This window comes from Chiloscyllium plagiosum, chromosome 11 (genome assembly GCF_004010195.1).
Source record: "Chiloscyllium plagiosum isolate BGI_BamShark_2017 chromosome 11, ASM401019v2, whole genome shotgun sequence".
In the NCBI taxonomy this organism is placed as follows: Eukaryota; Metazoa; Chordata; class Chondrichthyes; order Orectolobiformes; family Hemiscylliidae; genus Chiloscyllium; species Chiloscyllium plagiosum.
In genome coordinates, this window is record NC_057720.1 from 47,680,846 (window position 1) to 47,696,806 (window position 15,961).

Below are 15,961 nucleotides of genomic sequence, written 5' to 3' on the forward strand. Positions count from 1 at the left end.
TATTTTATCACACTCCTGACTTGTAGTTTATGAATAGTCAACATGCTTTAAGGAATTGGGAGGACAGTTTCTGACCACAGAATTCCTAGCCCCTGACCTACTCTTGTACAGATAGCATTTATATTACTGATGTCGTTGAGTTTCTGGTCAATATTCAACCCAGGATAGTGGGGATACCGTGAATGCAATGACACTGAATGTCGAGAGACGATGATTAGGTTCTTGCTTTTTGGAGACTGTCAGGTGCAAATATGACTTGCCGCTTATCAGTCCAAGCCTAGATGTTGTCCAGGTCTTGCTGTATATGAACACAGACTGCTTCAGTATCTGAGGAGTCACAAACAGTGCTGAGCATTGTACAATCATCTTGAACATCTCTATTCTGACATATTGACAGAAGACAGCTTACTGATGAAGCAAGTAAAGGCTGCGACATTGACACTACTGTGATGTCCTCCTGCAGTGATGTCTGAGGACTGACATTATTTACCGCCAACAATCACAACAAACTTGTGCTAGCTTTGACGCCACCCACTGGAGAGATCCCCTTGCTGCTCATTGCTGAGTAGATATGGCTTGATAGCACTGTTAATGGTCTCTCCAGTCCACCACATTGCTGACAATTGAGCATGAGCTGATGGAACATAAATTGGCCGAGTAGAATTTGTCCTGTCTTTTATGGACAAGATATTCCTGAGCAATTTTCCATACTGCCAGGTAGAGGCCAGTGTTGTGGCTTTAATGGAAAAGATTGGTTACATCTATAACTAATTCTGCATCACAAGTCTTCAGTACTGTCGCCAGAATCTTGTCAGGGCTCAAAGCCATTGCAGTATCCAGTGCTTTCAGTTGTTTCTTGATATTTTCTAGAGTGAATCAAAGCTCCTTAAGATTGACATCACTGATGCTGAGGACCTTCATAAGAAATCAAGATGGATCATCGAGTCGGCACATCTGGCTGAAGATTGTTGCGAATGCTTCAGTCTTGGTATGACACCTGCTCTGCCCAAGACTAAGAAATTACAAGGAGTTGTGAACATAGCCCAGTCCATAATGCAACCAATTTCCAGCTTTACTTCCTGCTGCCTAAGGAAAACAATCAATAAAATCAAAGACCCCTCCCACCCTGGTTATACTCTCTTTAGTCTTCTTCCAACAGTCAGAAGGTACAAAAATTTGAAAGCAAGTTTGAAAACAGCTTCTTCATTGTCGTTATCAGACTCCTTAATGGACCTTAATCTTTCTCTGCACCTTCTCTGTAGCTGTAACACTACATTCTGCATTCTATTCTAATACCCTGATGTACTTACATATGGTATGATTTGCCTGGATAACACACAAAACAATAGTTTTCACTGTATCTCAGTACATGTGACAATAATAAATCAATGGGCATATTTATCAAGCTCCTTCTTCTGGTAATTGTTAAATATTCACCACATTCACAGCTGGATATGACAGAACTATAGCACTTAGATTTCATCCAGTGGTTGTGGAATCATTTATCTCTGTCAATCACAAGCTGCTTCCAATGCTTGGGATGTGTGTCATTGAGCATTGTAGTGGCACCAGTTTGAATTGCTCAGCTTAATTAGGCATAAGCAGGGGAATACATCATTTTATTCTTTGATCGACATATTGAAAATGTATAAAGTGGACACCACTTTAAAAGAAGATAGATTATATACGGAGTTGTTTGCACTTTGCAAAAAACACATGAAACTGATCCGTATGAAACAATGCTACTTTTTGAGGACATTGAGTCCAGATATAGTGGCACCATTTGTTATGCATTCAGGAGAGCTCAGCATAGAAACTTATCTCTGATTGGTCAGGCTGCAGTTTATCACATCCTGTGAGAAGAGTGAAATGGGGAAAGAGTAAATCAAGGATACCACCAGAAACTAGCTTCATCAATCTTTCTCTCTCTGCTCTGAGAAATTGCTCTCCCAATTTGTCAGAAGAGTATTAAAATCTGAAAGGATTCTAAAGCCCAAAGACAACAAGACTGACCCCAGGTCCACCAGCAAATCAGTGAACTGCAGATTGACCATCACTCTGTAGGTAATATCAAGACATCATCAAAGTATCAAGCAAATTATAAAACTAATTCATTCAATTTTCTGATTTGGACTAGTGACATAGAACTGTGTTCTTCAGATTATTGTTTTCCCTCCACTCAGAGTATTTGTGTTTTGCCTGTTTATTTTCTTTGCGTATCTGTGTGGGAATTACATTTGCCCAATCTTGCAAAAAGAAATGACTATCACAATTGAAAAAGTTTCATCATATATCCAAAAATCTGAAAAAAGGTAAACTGCATCAGAAAATGCTTTAAATTTTAAAAGTGAAAAGACTAAACATGATTTAAAGTAGATTTCTCAAAATAATGAGAATTCTTTATGAAAATCTACACTTGTCACATACCGATGTCAATGGGATATGATTAAAACATCGTCTTACCTGTCTGCTATGCTACCCTTTTGTATTTCTCGTATAAAGATACCAAGTTCACCCATACTGTCATTCTTCAGACCAACCACACTGAATCCTAGACCTCCCATTGCAGGTTTGTTCAATTCAATATGTTCAACTTGCCTTTCCTGCAAATTATATTTTAGAAAAGTTAAATAATAAAAAGTCAATGTTAAACTTCAGGTAAAGTGCATAAATACCCAAGACTCAAGTATATTCCTTTACTAGACTAGACATTCCCCTTAATAGTCGAGTTGACCTTCCTTGACATTTTTTTAACCTTGTGTTCCTCTTGCTTATTTTAATCAGTGATCTCGATGTTGAAGGGATTCACTATTTGCATTAGAACAGAGAATAGAATAGGAGCAAGAGTAGGCCATTCAGTCCCTCGAGCCCACCTCCATAATTCCAGAAGATCATCGCTAATCTGGCCTAAGCCTCAACTCTTTCATGCCAGCTCCCCATACCCCTCAATCCTTTCAAGAAAAAAAAGGATCTACCTCAACTTTAAATACTTTGTGATTTAGCCTCCACAGCACTCCGGGGTAGAGAATTCCAGGCATCATTGTTCTGAGAAAAAATTCCTTCAGATGTCAGTTTTAAATAAAAGTGCCCTTATTCTGTAACTCTGTCCCCTGGTTTGTGATTTCCCCACTGGTGGAAACATTTTCTCAACATCTACGTGCCTCAGAATCTCATATGTTTCAATAAGATCAGTCTTCATTTTTCAAAACTCTCAGGCAGATTTGGAGGATTTGAAATATAGGGAAAGGCTAATAGGCTGGGGCTATTTTCCCTGGAGCATCGGAGGCTGAGGGGTGACCTTAGAGGTTTATAAAATCATGAGGGACATGGATCGGGTAAATAGACAAGGTTTTTTCCCTGTGGTGGGATGTCCAGAACTAGAGAGCATAGGTTTAGGGTGAGAGGGGAAAGATTTAAAAGAGACCTAAGGGGCAACTTTTTCATGCAGAGGATGGTGCCTATATGGAATGAGCTGCCAGAGGACATGGTGGAAGATGGTACAACAACAACATTCAAAAGGCATCTGTATGGGTATATGAATAGGAAGGGTTTAGAGGGATATGGGCCAAGTGCTGGTAAATGGGACTAGATTGGATTAGGTTATCCAGTCGGCATGGATGAGTTGGACTAAAGGGTCTGTTTCCATGCTGTACATCTCTATGACTCTATGTTACTAAATAAAAATCATTCTGACTGAGGAGAAGCACCACAATTGTAATGGATGAGAATATGAGAAAAATATCCCAGATAACAATAACAGTTAATATATTACATAGACTTTCAAAAAATAACACTAAAACTGGACAAATCAATGATTACACTTTCAAATCACAAACTCTTATGCCTAGTAGCATTGTTAAGAGGCAAACTGATCAACAAGTCAAAATAATCAACTTAATATTAGTGTAACTCACTCTTTCCTGTTATTTACTCTAAAATGGGACAACAAAAACATGCCATTTTCAAAATAAATGCATTTCATGTCTAAAATCCCATTACTGCTTAGTGGCTTCTTACTTGGAAATTTTAATGTTCGACTGTAGCCAAAATAACAGAATAATTTTACATAAATATTGTTGCCAGTATTTTCAGAATTGTGAAATAACAGATTATTTTACATGTTAAAAAAAACACTAACCTGAGCCAAACTTTGAATAATTTTTTCAAACTCATCCTCTGTTCTTTCAGGTATATGTAGGAATTTTGGTTGGTCATAAATTGAAGTATCTGGAAACAGTTTTGTATCTTTGGCCAAAGTTGGCTTATTAACATCTGCATTGAACACCAAAAGTCCCGCTTGGGAAAAGTCAAAGTTAGGAGATGCATTTGTGGACATGCGATTCAGCTGTGGACAGACAGACATCAAGTTGCATTTATACAATAATATTTATTTGAAATCTAACAGCACTAAGTAATAAGCAGGCTGCTTGGGAGAATGCAAATACATTAAATAATGATAAAATAAAGTCACCATAGTCCCAGAGGATGATAAGGCTGCTCTGTCATTCGACACAGAAACATCTGATGCTAGTTCAACTTAAGGATAACCACACATCAGACCAGGGGAGAGGTTGAGGACACTCCTTCATGGTAACCTCAGCTGGTGTGGCAATTGAACTTATGCCATTTGCTCTGCATCACAAACCAGCCTTCTAGCCAATTGAGGTAACCAACCCCCATCTGTATTCACTCACTGTAGAAAGATTTTTCAAGTTACAATGGGACGATGTAGATCCATTCCAAAGATGTCTAAAGTTTTTGCCCAGTCTGGAGTGTACGGTTTGCAAACTAATTGCTGTATGACTAGAAGTAGCAAACCTTTATCTGCACAAAATAATTATATTTGTGAAAAAATTGCTTTCTTCCCTTTTAACAAGTACAACATTATAAAAGTTATATCAGATACCACTAATCTGAAAATGCAATGTATTTATCAAAGAAAGCAAAAGACTGAACAATACCAACAAATATCGTAATAACATGTTGAAGTACTTGCCTGTTCCTTAAGCTGTTTGATTGACTGCTGAAGGGTGAGTATTTGATTAAACAGGGGGCTTGTAATTGTGTCACGTAAAATATTTAACTTCTCATTTTGGGAGGAATCTCCTTTCTCACGCAATTGTAACTGCAAGCGTGCCACTGCTTGCAAAATCTGCTGTTTATCGACTGTATATTGAAAATTCAGAAAAAAATTAACACATTCTAGTCAATCTCTCATGATACTGTTCACATTAACTGAAGATTAATCATGCTGTTGCAATGAAGGAAGTATCTGTACTATTGGCATATCGTAGATGTCTTTAAGTGAGAAACTTAAAGGGATTGGGAGGAGCCAGAGCTTGGAAGTGAAAGGAGTTGAAGATGAGATTATGACCCAATTTTTCTAGAAATCAGTGCTGTTTGGAGAGATTTTTGATTGAGAGTTCCAGATTAAGAATGTAACAGCACAGTGGAATAATCAGACAAAATTACAATAAGTTACATACTAAACATCCAAATGAGTGAAGAAACACATAGTACCCAGTTCAAAGATCAAAATCCCAGGATATCCAGAAGAATATATTCCATGTATTGCAGATTTCCTATATCACATTTCTCTTTATTAATTTCTTTGAAAAGGCTTTGTAATGAGCAGTTATCATCATTGAAACATCACATCTTCCATTTTACTATGGGTATCGTCATGCTTCTTTTTTGTCACATTTCCTCTGCCACAACTTGGTGATACCTGGGTAAGCAGGTCTATTTTTAAAATCACTCTCTCCCTCGGCATTGAGATCAGGTGGACAGCTTTTTCTTCCACTCAGCAGAAAAGTTCTCTGTTTTTAAATATTATGCTGACTAGCAGAGAAGCTAGACTAGTTTTGAAATACCAAAGTGTTTTATACCACAAGGTCAAAATGTATAGAAAGTGAGTTAAATGTTTCTTAGTCAAGATCAAGCAGAATAGTGTTGGTTATTACTGTTTATTTGTAAAAATAAATAATCTGTTGCTTTGAATTCAATTCTTGATCAGATAATGGACTACATTTTCCTGGAAGCTGCTAACCTCAAAGCAGGCTACCTGTAAGTTTCTAATAGTCACTGTCGCATGAATTTCTTCTTTCCATGCAGCAATTTGAGTCTGACACAATGCCAAGGGAATGTTCATCCATCCAGCTTCAAATGATGCTCATAAGTACCGTTAAGCTTAAAAAGTCAATTATGGTGAAATATTCTCATGAAAGACAAACCATGAAGTTAAAATTTCAGTCCCTTCATTTAAATAGCAATTTATTTGGTAGAAAACTGCAAATGTAACATTGCTATTCAAGAAAGGAAGGCAAGAAACCAAAGGTCAGTTAACCTATCACGTCATTAAAAAAGTGCTAGAACCCATTATTAAGGAGATAGTGTGAGGCCATTTTAGAAAATTACAATAAAATCAGACAGACTGAACATGGTTTTGTGAAAGTAAAATCATGTTTGAAAAATGTGTAAGATTGAGTTGTTTTCCAATAATTAATCATTTTGACTGTATTAAGCAAGAGCAGGACTAAATTACATTCTTATAATCAGTTTCCATAAGGAAACAAGCCATATAGAAAAAAGACTGCTTATTGGTTTATGATTGTTTTTCTAGCTCAAGTTAGTATAAATTTCGAGAAACAAATATGACAGTGTTTTGAAGTAAAACCACATTGTCAAAGACACAGTTATTTTTAAAATTGTTTATCATCATAATGAAGTATGCAACAGGCCTGTGGCTACTTATATATTACTTTGGAATTTAATTTGACCTTTATAGTTGTATCAGTTGTGACATTTGAGATAATATTAAATCACTAGGAAGTGAAACTACACAATCTAGGCAGACACATAAATTGCCTCACTGGCACTGCATAATATTGGTAGAGATCTATGGAGTGAGTAAGTAAATAGAGATAAGCTGTTCTAAAATGGATAAGCTTACAAACTGAATGGAAATCAAAGAATGAATGAGGAGACGGTACAAAGTGATGTCCGTAAGACGTTGATTACTTTTAAAGAAACCAAGCAGGATTTGGGTTTAGCCAATCTGAGATCGATCATGTGATGTTCATGCACTAATATTCCAATTACATTTCAGAATGTCTCTGATCATACATGGGGGTAGTGGTTAGCTAGTTTGATAAGTGGTGGCTCTTAGTGGTTTGATGCATAAGAAAGACCGAAGACAGAAAGGTCCTTCAGTCATCAGAGCAGGAGACCTGTACTCAGTGTCAAGAACTGGCACCCAAAATGGATTAACTCAAAAACATTGCTTTTTAAGTATTATTCCTTTTGTATTTATGATAAACTTAATAAATTATGTGAAATTCATGAAAACATGTTTGGATTTGGATGTTGGTCCTGTAACCAAATCAGGACTAATAACCTTTTCGAATAGGTCTGTCCAACTATAATCAAAATTAATTTTGGCATTACAACTGATGTTATAAATTGATTAGAGTTCAATGAGAATGTAACAAGTCAAGTGTATTTAGAATTCAATAAGGGACAGCAATAGCGATGACCACATACAATAAAAGCTCATGATATTGGAGGTGATACAGTAGCATTTATAGCACATCAGCAATAAATGCTCACCTAGCCAGAGGTGCCACATGCCGTGAGTGAATTAAAAAAAATTAGGAAACAGTGTTGGGATAGATAGCTTTCAAGTTGGAAAATTGCAAGAAATGAAGCACGCACTTCAACTAATTAAAATATAGTCACATGGATAAGAGACTAATTGTATTTTAACCATATTTATTGATGAGACACAAATAGGTAGAAAGTCAACTCGCGATGACGGTTACCAAATATCTACAAAGGGATATCTACAGATGGGTTAAATAAATGGGCAAAAAAATCAAGTTATCCTCTTGGGCAGAAAGAATATAGAACCAGAATGTTATTTAAATGGAGAAAGTCTGCAGAATGCTGCAGTGCAAAGGAATCTGGGTTTCCTTGTACAAGAATTGCAATCATTCAGCTATAGATACAACTGTAGGTATAGCTTTCAACGCAGTAGATAGAACAAGGTGAAATAGGAATCACAAAATTTTTATTATCCTATTGCTTAAGTAGTAAACAAGTAGACTAAGACAATACCTGTTACAGGCTTTTCTGGCATGATTATATCTTCGTTTCTTCAGTCTTTTTTCAAAAATCGATAACAGTGAGAAATATTACTGTCAAGAAATACAAAAACATACATGGTATTCAACTCAAATCTAATTCAATAGCCATATTGCTTCGCTACTCTGTATCTTTTTGCTCTGATCACCACAGTGGGACATTTTTGGCTTTGCCGAGGGACACCAAAGATTGCATGGAATCAACTATTAGGTACAAATTTACTTCTCATATAGCAGCTTTTAATCTGAAAGTCACAGGCCCCTCATCATATTAATGTATCTCCAAATCCAGCAACTGAGAAATTTACACAGACCTTCGAAGTTTACTTCATCCAAAATGGAATACTCACTCCCTCTTTGAGGTCACATCCAGCAAGCTTAACTACAGCTGACACAGCCAAAAATGCTCCTGAAGTTTCACCAGCTAAGTTCATGTAGCAAACAAGAATGTTGATACCTTATCCAGTGAGGACCTTCCTTCTTATTGTGACAAAGGAATATAGAGTGAGCTGGAGGTGATGGAAGAATTTCTGCCTCACATTTACAGATACTCCTCTTCGAATTTGATGCATGAGTTAGACTGTCTAATCAACCAACAATTTCCTTAGGTACACTACTCATTTGAGGAGAAAGTGAGGTCTGCAGATGCTGGAGATCAGAGATGGAAATGTGTTGCTGGAAAAGCGCAGCAGGTCAGGCAGCATCTAGGGAACAGGAGAATCGACGTTTCGGGCATTAGCCTGAAGAAGGGCTAATGCCCGAAACGTCGATTCTCCTATTCCCTAGATGCTGCCTAACCTGCTGCGCTTTTCCAGCAACACATTTCCATCTCTACACTACTCATTTGCCTGGCTTAAAGATCAGATTACCAAATCAAATAAGATTCTTAGTTGAAAGATGCCATCTTTATCTTTGAGTTACCCAGAGTTCAATAGAATGTGATTACCTCCTCTCCCCTTCAATCCACACTTACCACACACCTCCACCTCATACACTCACCAAGATTAGTCACCATAGGACTAATGAGAATGGTTTTGACTTTTTGGTTCAGGGTCAGCAAGTACTTCTTCAAACGGAATATGGTGAGCAATATTACTCACCACAAGAATGTGAGAATGCATTATTGACATCTGCCTAATTACAAGATTTAAATACATTGTATTCTCTGACATTTCTGAGAAAAACAATTATCCGTTTAATATTGCAATGAAACCAAATAGCATGTGATCCTTCCACTCTCACCTGTATGATTTTAGATAATACAACCTCATAAAATGACAATCATAGACAGCTTCTTCTCAACAGAAGAATTGGCTAGTCAAGAATCTACCATCAACTCTTGCCATTTGTGCAATCAAGGATATTAGATTTCAATGATTCATCCGTGGTAGGAAGGTAGTTAAATAATTAAATAATGTGAAGCCAGTAGCATCAGCGAATTTCTCAATCATGAAGTGTTGTCAAATACCAATGTGATTAATCTCAAATATTGTATATTTGCTCTTAAATTCTGCTAATATTCTTCTGAAAAATTGGAAGTCCTCCTCATGTTCAGTTGAGTCACATTGATCATTAGTATTTAGCTGGTTAAGGCTTTCAAATATTCAACAGATGTTTAGGATTGACTCACACTTTTCTACTCAGAAATAGGAACCCTTGATTTCTGCTGATTGACAACTGTTTCACAGTGTACAGATTTCAGTATATTAAGAGGATTGTCAGCAACCTTTGATTCATTGTTCTGCCTGTGAAGTTCTCTGTCCAAAGGTATTTCTTTTATTCTCTTCAATCAAAGAATTTTTTTCATACAATATTATAACAATTACTCAGATATTAAATTTGAAATTACCAAGATGACTGTTGAGCTATATAATCTCTTGTCATTTCTGATTCAAAGGAGTCAACTGTTAAGCATCTTCTATAGTCAGCATATCATCACATAATGATAATATGCATGCTCATAAATGCCCCACTATTCTCGGTCATCTTCCAAAGACATTTGCTGTTGGCGTCAACCACTTGGGTGTGCATAAGAGTCATTAATTCTGTTACTAAAGAACAAAAACAGAACTTGCTAGAAAAGCTCAGAAGGTCTGGCAACACCGGGGGTCTAAGGAAGGGTCTTTGTACCCAATACGTTAACTTTGATTTCTCTTCACAGGTGCTGCCAGACCTGCTGAGCTTTTCCAGCACGTTTTGTTTTTGTTTTTGATTCACAGTTCTTTTGGTTTTTAATCTATGACGAAATGGTTATTTTGGACTTTTCCACACTCAGAAAATGTCCAACTTCCTTACAAAACTTGCATTGGCATGATAAAGCTTTACAGAGTCTTTGTATATTTTTAAAGTGGAGATAAATAGATTCTTGATAAGTGAAGGGGTGAAAGAATATCAGGGTAGGCAAGAATGTGAACTAATCAGATTAGCTATGATCTAACTCAATGTTTGAGCAAATTCGAAGAGGCAAGTAGCCTTCTACTATTCACAATTTGCAGATTCATATGGACATTGTTTATGATTTTTTAATTAACTCCATACCTGAAACACCAAAGAATTTAAGGATTATTTTTGTAATGGACTTCCATGTGATATTTTGCTGATAGAATCACAGAGTCCATGTAGTATTGAAGCAAGCCATTTGGCTCAGCGAGTCTACAGCACCTCTCTAAAGAACATCCCACCTAAATCCACATCCTACCCTATTCCCTAACCCTGCATTTCCCATGGATAATCCCCCCCAACCTACACATTCCTGGACACTACAGGAAATTTAGTATGGCCCATCCACCTAACCTGCACATATTTGGACTTGAGAGGGGAAACTGGAACACCCAGAGGAAACCCACACAGACACAGGGAGAACGTGCAAACTCCACACAGTCACCCCGAGACTGGAATCGAACCCAGGTACCTGGGCAGCAGTGCTAATCACTTAGCCACCATGCGTTAGAGTTGCTGAAGTCTGATGAGCTTCTTAAGCGAAGTTTGTTTTCTGTTCCCATTATTCTCTCATGCTATGTTTGGACTTTGCCAACTCAATAGTTCTTTGTAACGTGTGATTGTGTTTTCATTACAACATGTCAGAAAGACATGAATCAAATATTCTTCTGACAAATCTGTCTCAAAGTAGTTCTGATTATGAAGTACTATAATCAAAATTCTAACAATGCTTAAATATCATTTAAAAAGTTCTCAACAGGCTCTTCAAAAAGCTGTATTATTTGACTCAATCTTGCACTCTCCATTACATAAATTGTATTTGCTATAAAGCAATTGTTAAATGCTCTTACAGTAGTCATAGAGATGTACAGCATGGAAACAGACCCTCTGGTCTAACTATCCCAGATATCCCAACCTAATTTAGTCCCACATGCCAGTACCTGGCCCATATCTCTCTAAACCCTTCCTGTTCATATGCCCATCCAGATGCCTTCTAAATGATGCAATTATACTAGCCTCCACCATTTCCTCTGGCAGCTCATTCCACACACGTACCACCCCCTGGAGGAAAAGGTACCCCTTACTTTTCTTTTATATCTTTCCCCTCTCACCCTAAACCTATGCCCTCTAGTTCTGGACTCCCCCACCCCAGGGAAAAAACTTTATTTATTTATCCTATCCATGCCCCTCATGATTTTAGAAACCTCTATAAAGTCACCCCTCAGCCTCTGAAGTTCCAGGGAAAACAGCCCTAGCCTATTTAACCTCTCCCTATAGCTCAAATCCTCCAACCCTGGCAACATCCTAGTAAATCTTTTCTGAACTCTTTCAAGTTAGGAAGAAGACCAGAATTGCATGCAATATTCCAACAGTGGCCTAACCAATGCAAAGGTATCAGTGTCTTCTCTTACATTCAGATGTTTTAAAAGATGATCTGCTACTGGACCTACAAATACGTTCACTTCTTTTCTTGACTTCTTCGGTTATTACAATGAGATTCTATATCACATGAACTTTTTTCTGTCTCATTCAGTTGAATACCCTGTCTCAATGACTTGTGATTTTAAAACAGCTTGGAAGTCTGTTATCTTTCTCTTACACTTAACTAGCTTTATTTCTGTAATTTAAATGATTCACCTGAAAGCTGTCGCAGAAATTTTAGATTCATTTTGTAGATGCAGCGGTTTACTGTTCAGTTTTTCAAATTGTACAATCATTTGTTTCTGTTAAATATTGAATCAGCAAGCTTAAGTGTTTGTAATTGCTTTCTAATTATCAAAGAATTAAAATGAATTGTTCACAAAGCCCTGTCATTAAAAAGCTTCGCCATTTGAATGAAGAATTCATTATTTCTATCATCCATCCTATTTTTTATTTCCAGCTTAAGTTTGGTTAAAATTGAAAGCCTTACACTTTTGAGAATTATCCTATTTCTGCTGAATTTTTGTCAAGCATTTAAAAGATTATTGAAATGCTTCAATACGAACAAATAATGTACTTCTTATTTCATTCAAAAATGGCAGAAAGTCTGTAAATCTACACTGTTATCCTCCTCTTGTCTGGTTTTCATCCCCGTTTAACTATTTCTCCTTCTTGTCAATTCATAGAAATGGTGTGGCACGAAAATATGTCTGAAATAAATATTTCCAGTTGAGCAATTAAAATCTGTTTCTCTCTTCAAATTATTGTTTTTAATAAATGGTCTTTGATTTTATCATTCTCATTAGTCAAATAATAATTTTAGGCCTACCTATAGCAAATGAACTGCAATGATTCAAGAAGGCAGCTCAGCATCACCTTCTCAAGAGCAACTAGGGAATGAGACACAATTGCTGGCCAGCCAGTGTCACCATCATCCCTGAACGTTAATTCTTAATGTGTGTCCTTTTCTCCAAATGCTATTTTTGTAGCTTTTCTCAAATTTAAAGTATTCTAACAATTTTAATTTGTTAAATACAGCAAGTAAAGCATTCTTTTGCCATTGTATCCTACAATTTATCCTTAAATGCAAACATTGCCACCTTTTTTTGCACAATTTTCTTTGGTTCCGTCCTAAATCACCAATGCATTTTCACTCATTCACGAAAGGACTTAATTCACATCAGGTATCCTACATCAACTACTGTATCCAAGTTTATGATTCAGATATTTTCCCTTGTAGCTCTGGTAAGACTCTATTCAAAGTTTCTTCCAATATTTTTCAGTGTTTATAGATATTTTAAGATTTTACAAGCAGGCTTAATACTGCTATTGGTGCTGCTGCTCTTTAAACAACTGGCTGCTGCCCTCATGGACACTGGCAGATTCTGTGTGTTTTTGAACTGTATATCTAAAATCACATTCAGTTTTCTGACTGGAATCTTTTCTTCTTTATTTTTCTTAAAAGACTGTGGCTTTCATAAAACTGAAGATTTCTTCAGGCAGTGCCTACCGCTGCCACCATATTACATTTGGCAAAATCTTCATCACTGTCAACATCTTATAATACAATATTCTAAACTATCTGCAATGCCTTTGGTAAATACACTACCACAAATCTTTCTATTGGTATTAATCTAAGCTACTGATAATAGGAGGGGAAAGATGCCCCATGAACCATATAGTAGGCTCAAGCTTCAAGGACAGTAATAATTTATAATAATGGTTGTTATTATTAAATTATATTACATCTCAGGTACATATGGTTTCTTGCAAGACATTCAGTGCAAGTTACTGCTTTTGAAACATCTGGTACACAGACACTGATTAGACATTGGCAAGCTACTCTCAGGAAGATCCCTTATATTACTATTGGTAGGGTTTAATCTTATGATGTCAATTAACTCTTTCCAGTACTAACTGTCTTATACAATATTCTCAATCACTGTCTAGTTGGATGGCACTCGATTCATCTGACTGCATTATTATGTAACCAGTCATTAACCTGCATTGGTTAAATTTCTAATTCCTGCTTTGTTTATTCTGATATTACAGAAGGATATACATTGGTCTCCCTTCACTTTGGAGCTAAGTATTGCCACTTGACAACAGACAATAAACCAATGATAACCAATCCTATCTTACTATCACTTCTTGCAATTTTTCCAGTGTCTATAAATTGTTACAATGCTTGTCCATCATTTAAGTACTGAATGAGCAAAAATTTCCCCTGATGAAATAATAGAATGATCAAAACCCACATATACATTTCCTAACTGATGGCATTATCCCTTTCTCTAACAAATGCCTGCAATTAAACAATATGGTTTGCAATCTTATTGCCATATTTGACATCTGAGATGAGCTACAGGCTGTAAGTCTGTGTCTTATTTCTGCCATCTATCAATCCTTTAAATCTCCGTGATGGTATTCTTTCTCAGGAGGCTAAGGAAATTCAGCACGCCATATGGACCCTCACCAATGTCTGCAGATGCACCACAGGAAGTATTCTATCTGGGTGCATCATGGCTTTGTATGACAACTGTTCTGCCCAGATCTGTAAGAAATTACTTAAAGTTATGGAAACTGTCCAGACCATCATGTAAACCAACCTCCCATCCATGGACTCCAACTACACTCTTGGTAGCCACAGAAAGACAGCCAACATCAAAGATACCTACCACCCCCGTTATACTCTCTTCCAACCTCTTCAATCAGGCAGAAGACACAAATGCCTAAACATGTGTACCAATAGGTTCAAGAACAGCTTCATCCCTGCTGTTACTAGACTGTAGAAAGGACTTCTCTAATTTCAAATCAATATTAATCTGCTTTTGTCCACCTCCTGTACAGGTGTAACCTAGTATGGAGAAAGTGAGGACTGCAGATGCTGGAGATCAGAGCTGAAAATGCGCAGCAGGTCAGGCAGCATCCAAGGAGTAGGAGAATTGACGTTTCGGGCATGAGCCCTTCTTCAGAAACGTCGATTCTCCTGCTCCTTGGATGCTGCCTGACCTGCTGCGCTTTTCCAGCAACACATTTTCAGCTCTAACCTCGTATGGAGAAAGAAACCTTGTGTGTCTCGCTCTGTTTAAACACTCCAGGGTCTGCTTGTACTGTCCAGTTTGTACTGTGACAACAATAAATCAAAACAGTATTTTCAAATGACTTCAGCCACGACTGTGGTAACTTCCATTTTATTTCATGTTTTTTATATAACAAAATCAGGTTTCAATAGCTTGCTATGAAGACTGAGAGAGCCTGATCACTTGTAATGGAGAAATCAGCGTCTATAAACGTCTACAGACTATCCTTAACATTTAAAAACTACACGTATTATATAAATAGTATCTAACAAACAATAAAATTTTACATGGGTCATCACTATGATAGCAATAGTAAAGAGCGCACTGAAGATTTATATTCCTGATGAATTTGGGACTTTTTTTACAACTCACAGTAACGACTGGTTTTGAGCCCGTGATCGGCCCAATACAGAAGGGAAATGAAAATTTATTAACTGGGCAACTTCAACATTAACCAAACATATTTATCTGACAATCACCAAGATGAATCAAGTGCGTTGAAATATGGATAAAATCTTTCGCAATAACGTCAGCTCCTGATCGGATAGAAAGTTTGCTCACACTAAAGTTTGGATCCAGGGGAATTCCTCAAGTGGCAGCTCCAGCTCCAGGCCCGACTCTATTTACACTTGACAATTTCAACTGGTTTCACCGACCCGCCTCCGAGAAACCCCGCTGCCGTTACCCCGCAGCAGCTCAGCTGTATACAGGCGCCGCTCCGAGACTTTCCTTGTGTCCCCTGACCTTGGCCCTGAGCCCTCTCCCCAGAGCCCGGCCCCGACCCCGACTCAACTCTCCGGCCTCACCTGCCCGAGCGGAAATGACATAACAACCAGAACACTCACCTGAGACAGGAACACCGCCCCCCCGGGAAGT

At 37.4% G+C, this 15,961-nt stretch overlaps 1 protein-coding gene across 3 annotated transcripts in view; it reads right to left on the reverse strand.

Moving 5' to 3' along the window:
- patj (PATJ crumbs cell polarity complex component) overlaps positions 1–15,892 on the reverse strand; it is a 396,330-nt gene extending 380,438 nt beyond the window's left edge. For all 3 annotated transcript variants that reach the window (XM_043699258.1, XM_043699257.1, XM_043699256.1), the window contains exons 1-5: positions 15,647–15,892; positions 8,116–8,195; positions 4,997–5,166; positions 4,139–4,345; positions 2,464–2,603 (exon numbers count right to left, since the gene is read on the reverse strand). In XM_043699258.1, the coding sequence (XP_043555193.1) occupies positions 2,464–2,603; positions 4,139–4,345; positions 4,997–5,166; positions 8,116–8,137 (539 nt within the window). In that variant the 5' untranslated portion in view covers positions 8,138–8,195; positions 15,647–15,892. The remainder of the gene's footprint in view (positions 1–2,463; positions 2,604–4,138; positions 4,346–4,996; positions 5,167–8,115; positions 8,196–15,646) is intronic.
- Positions 15,893–15,961: the final 69 nt, after the last annotated feature.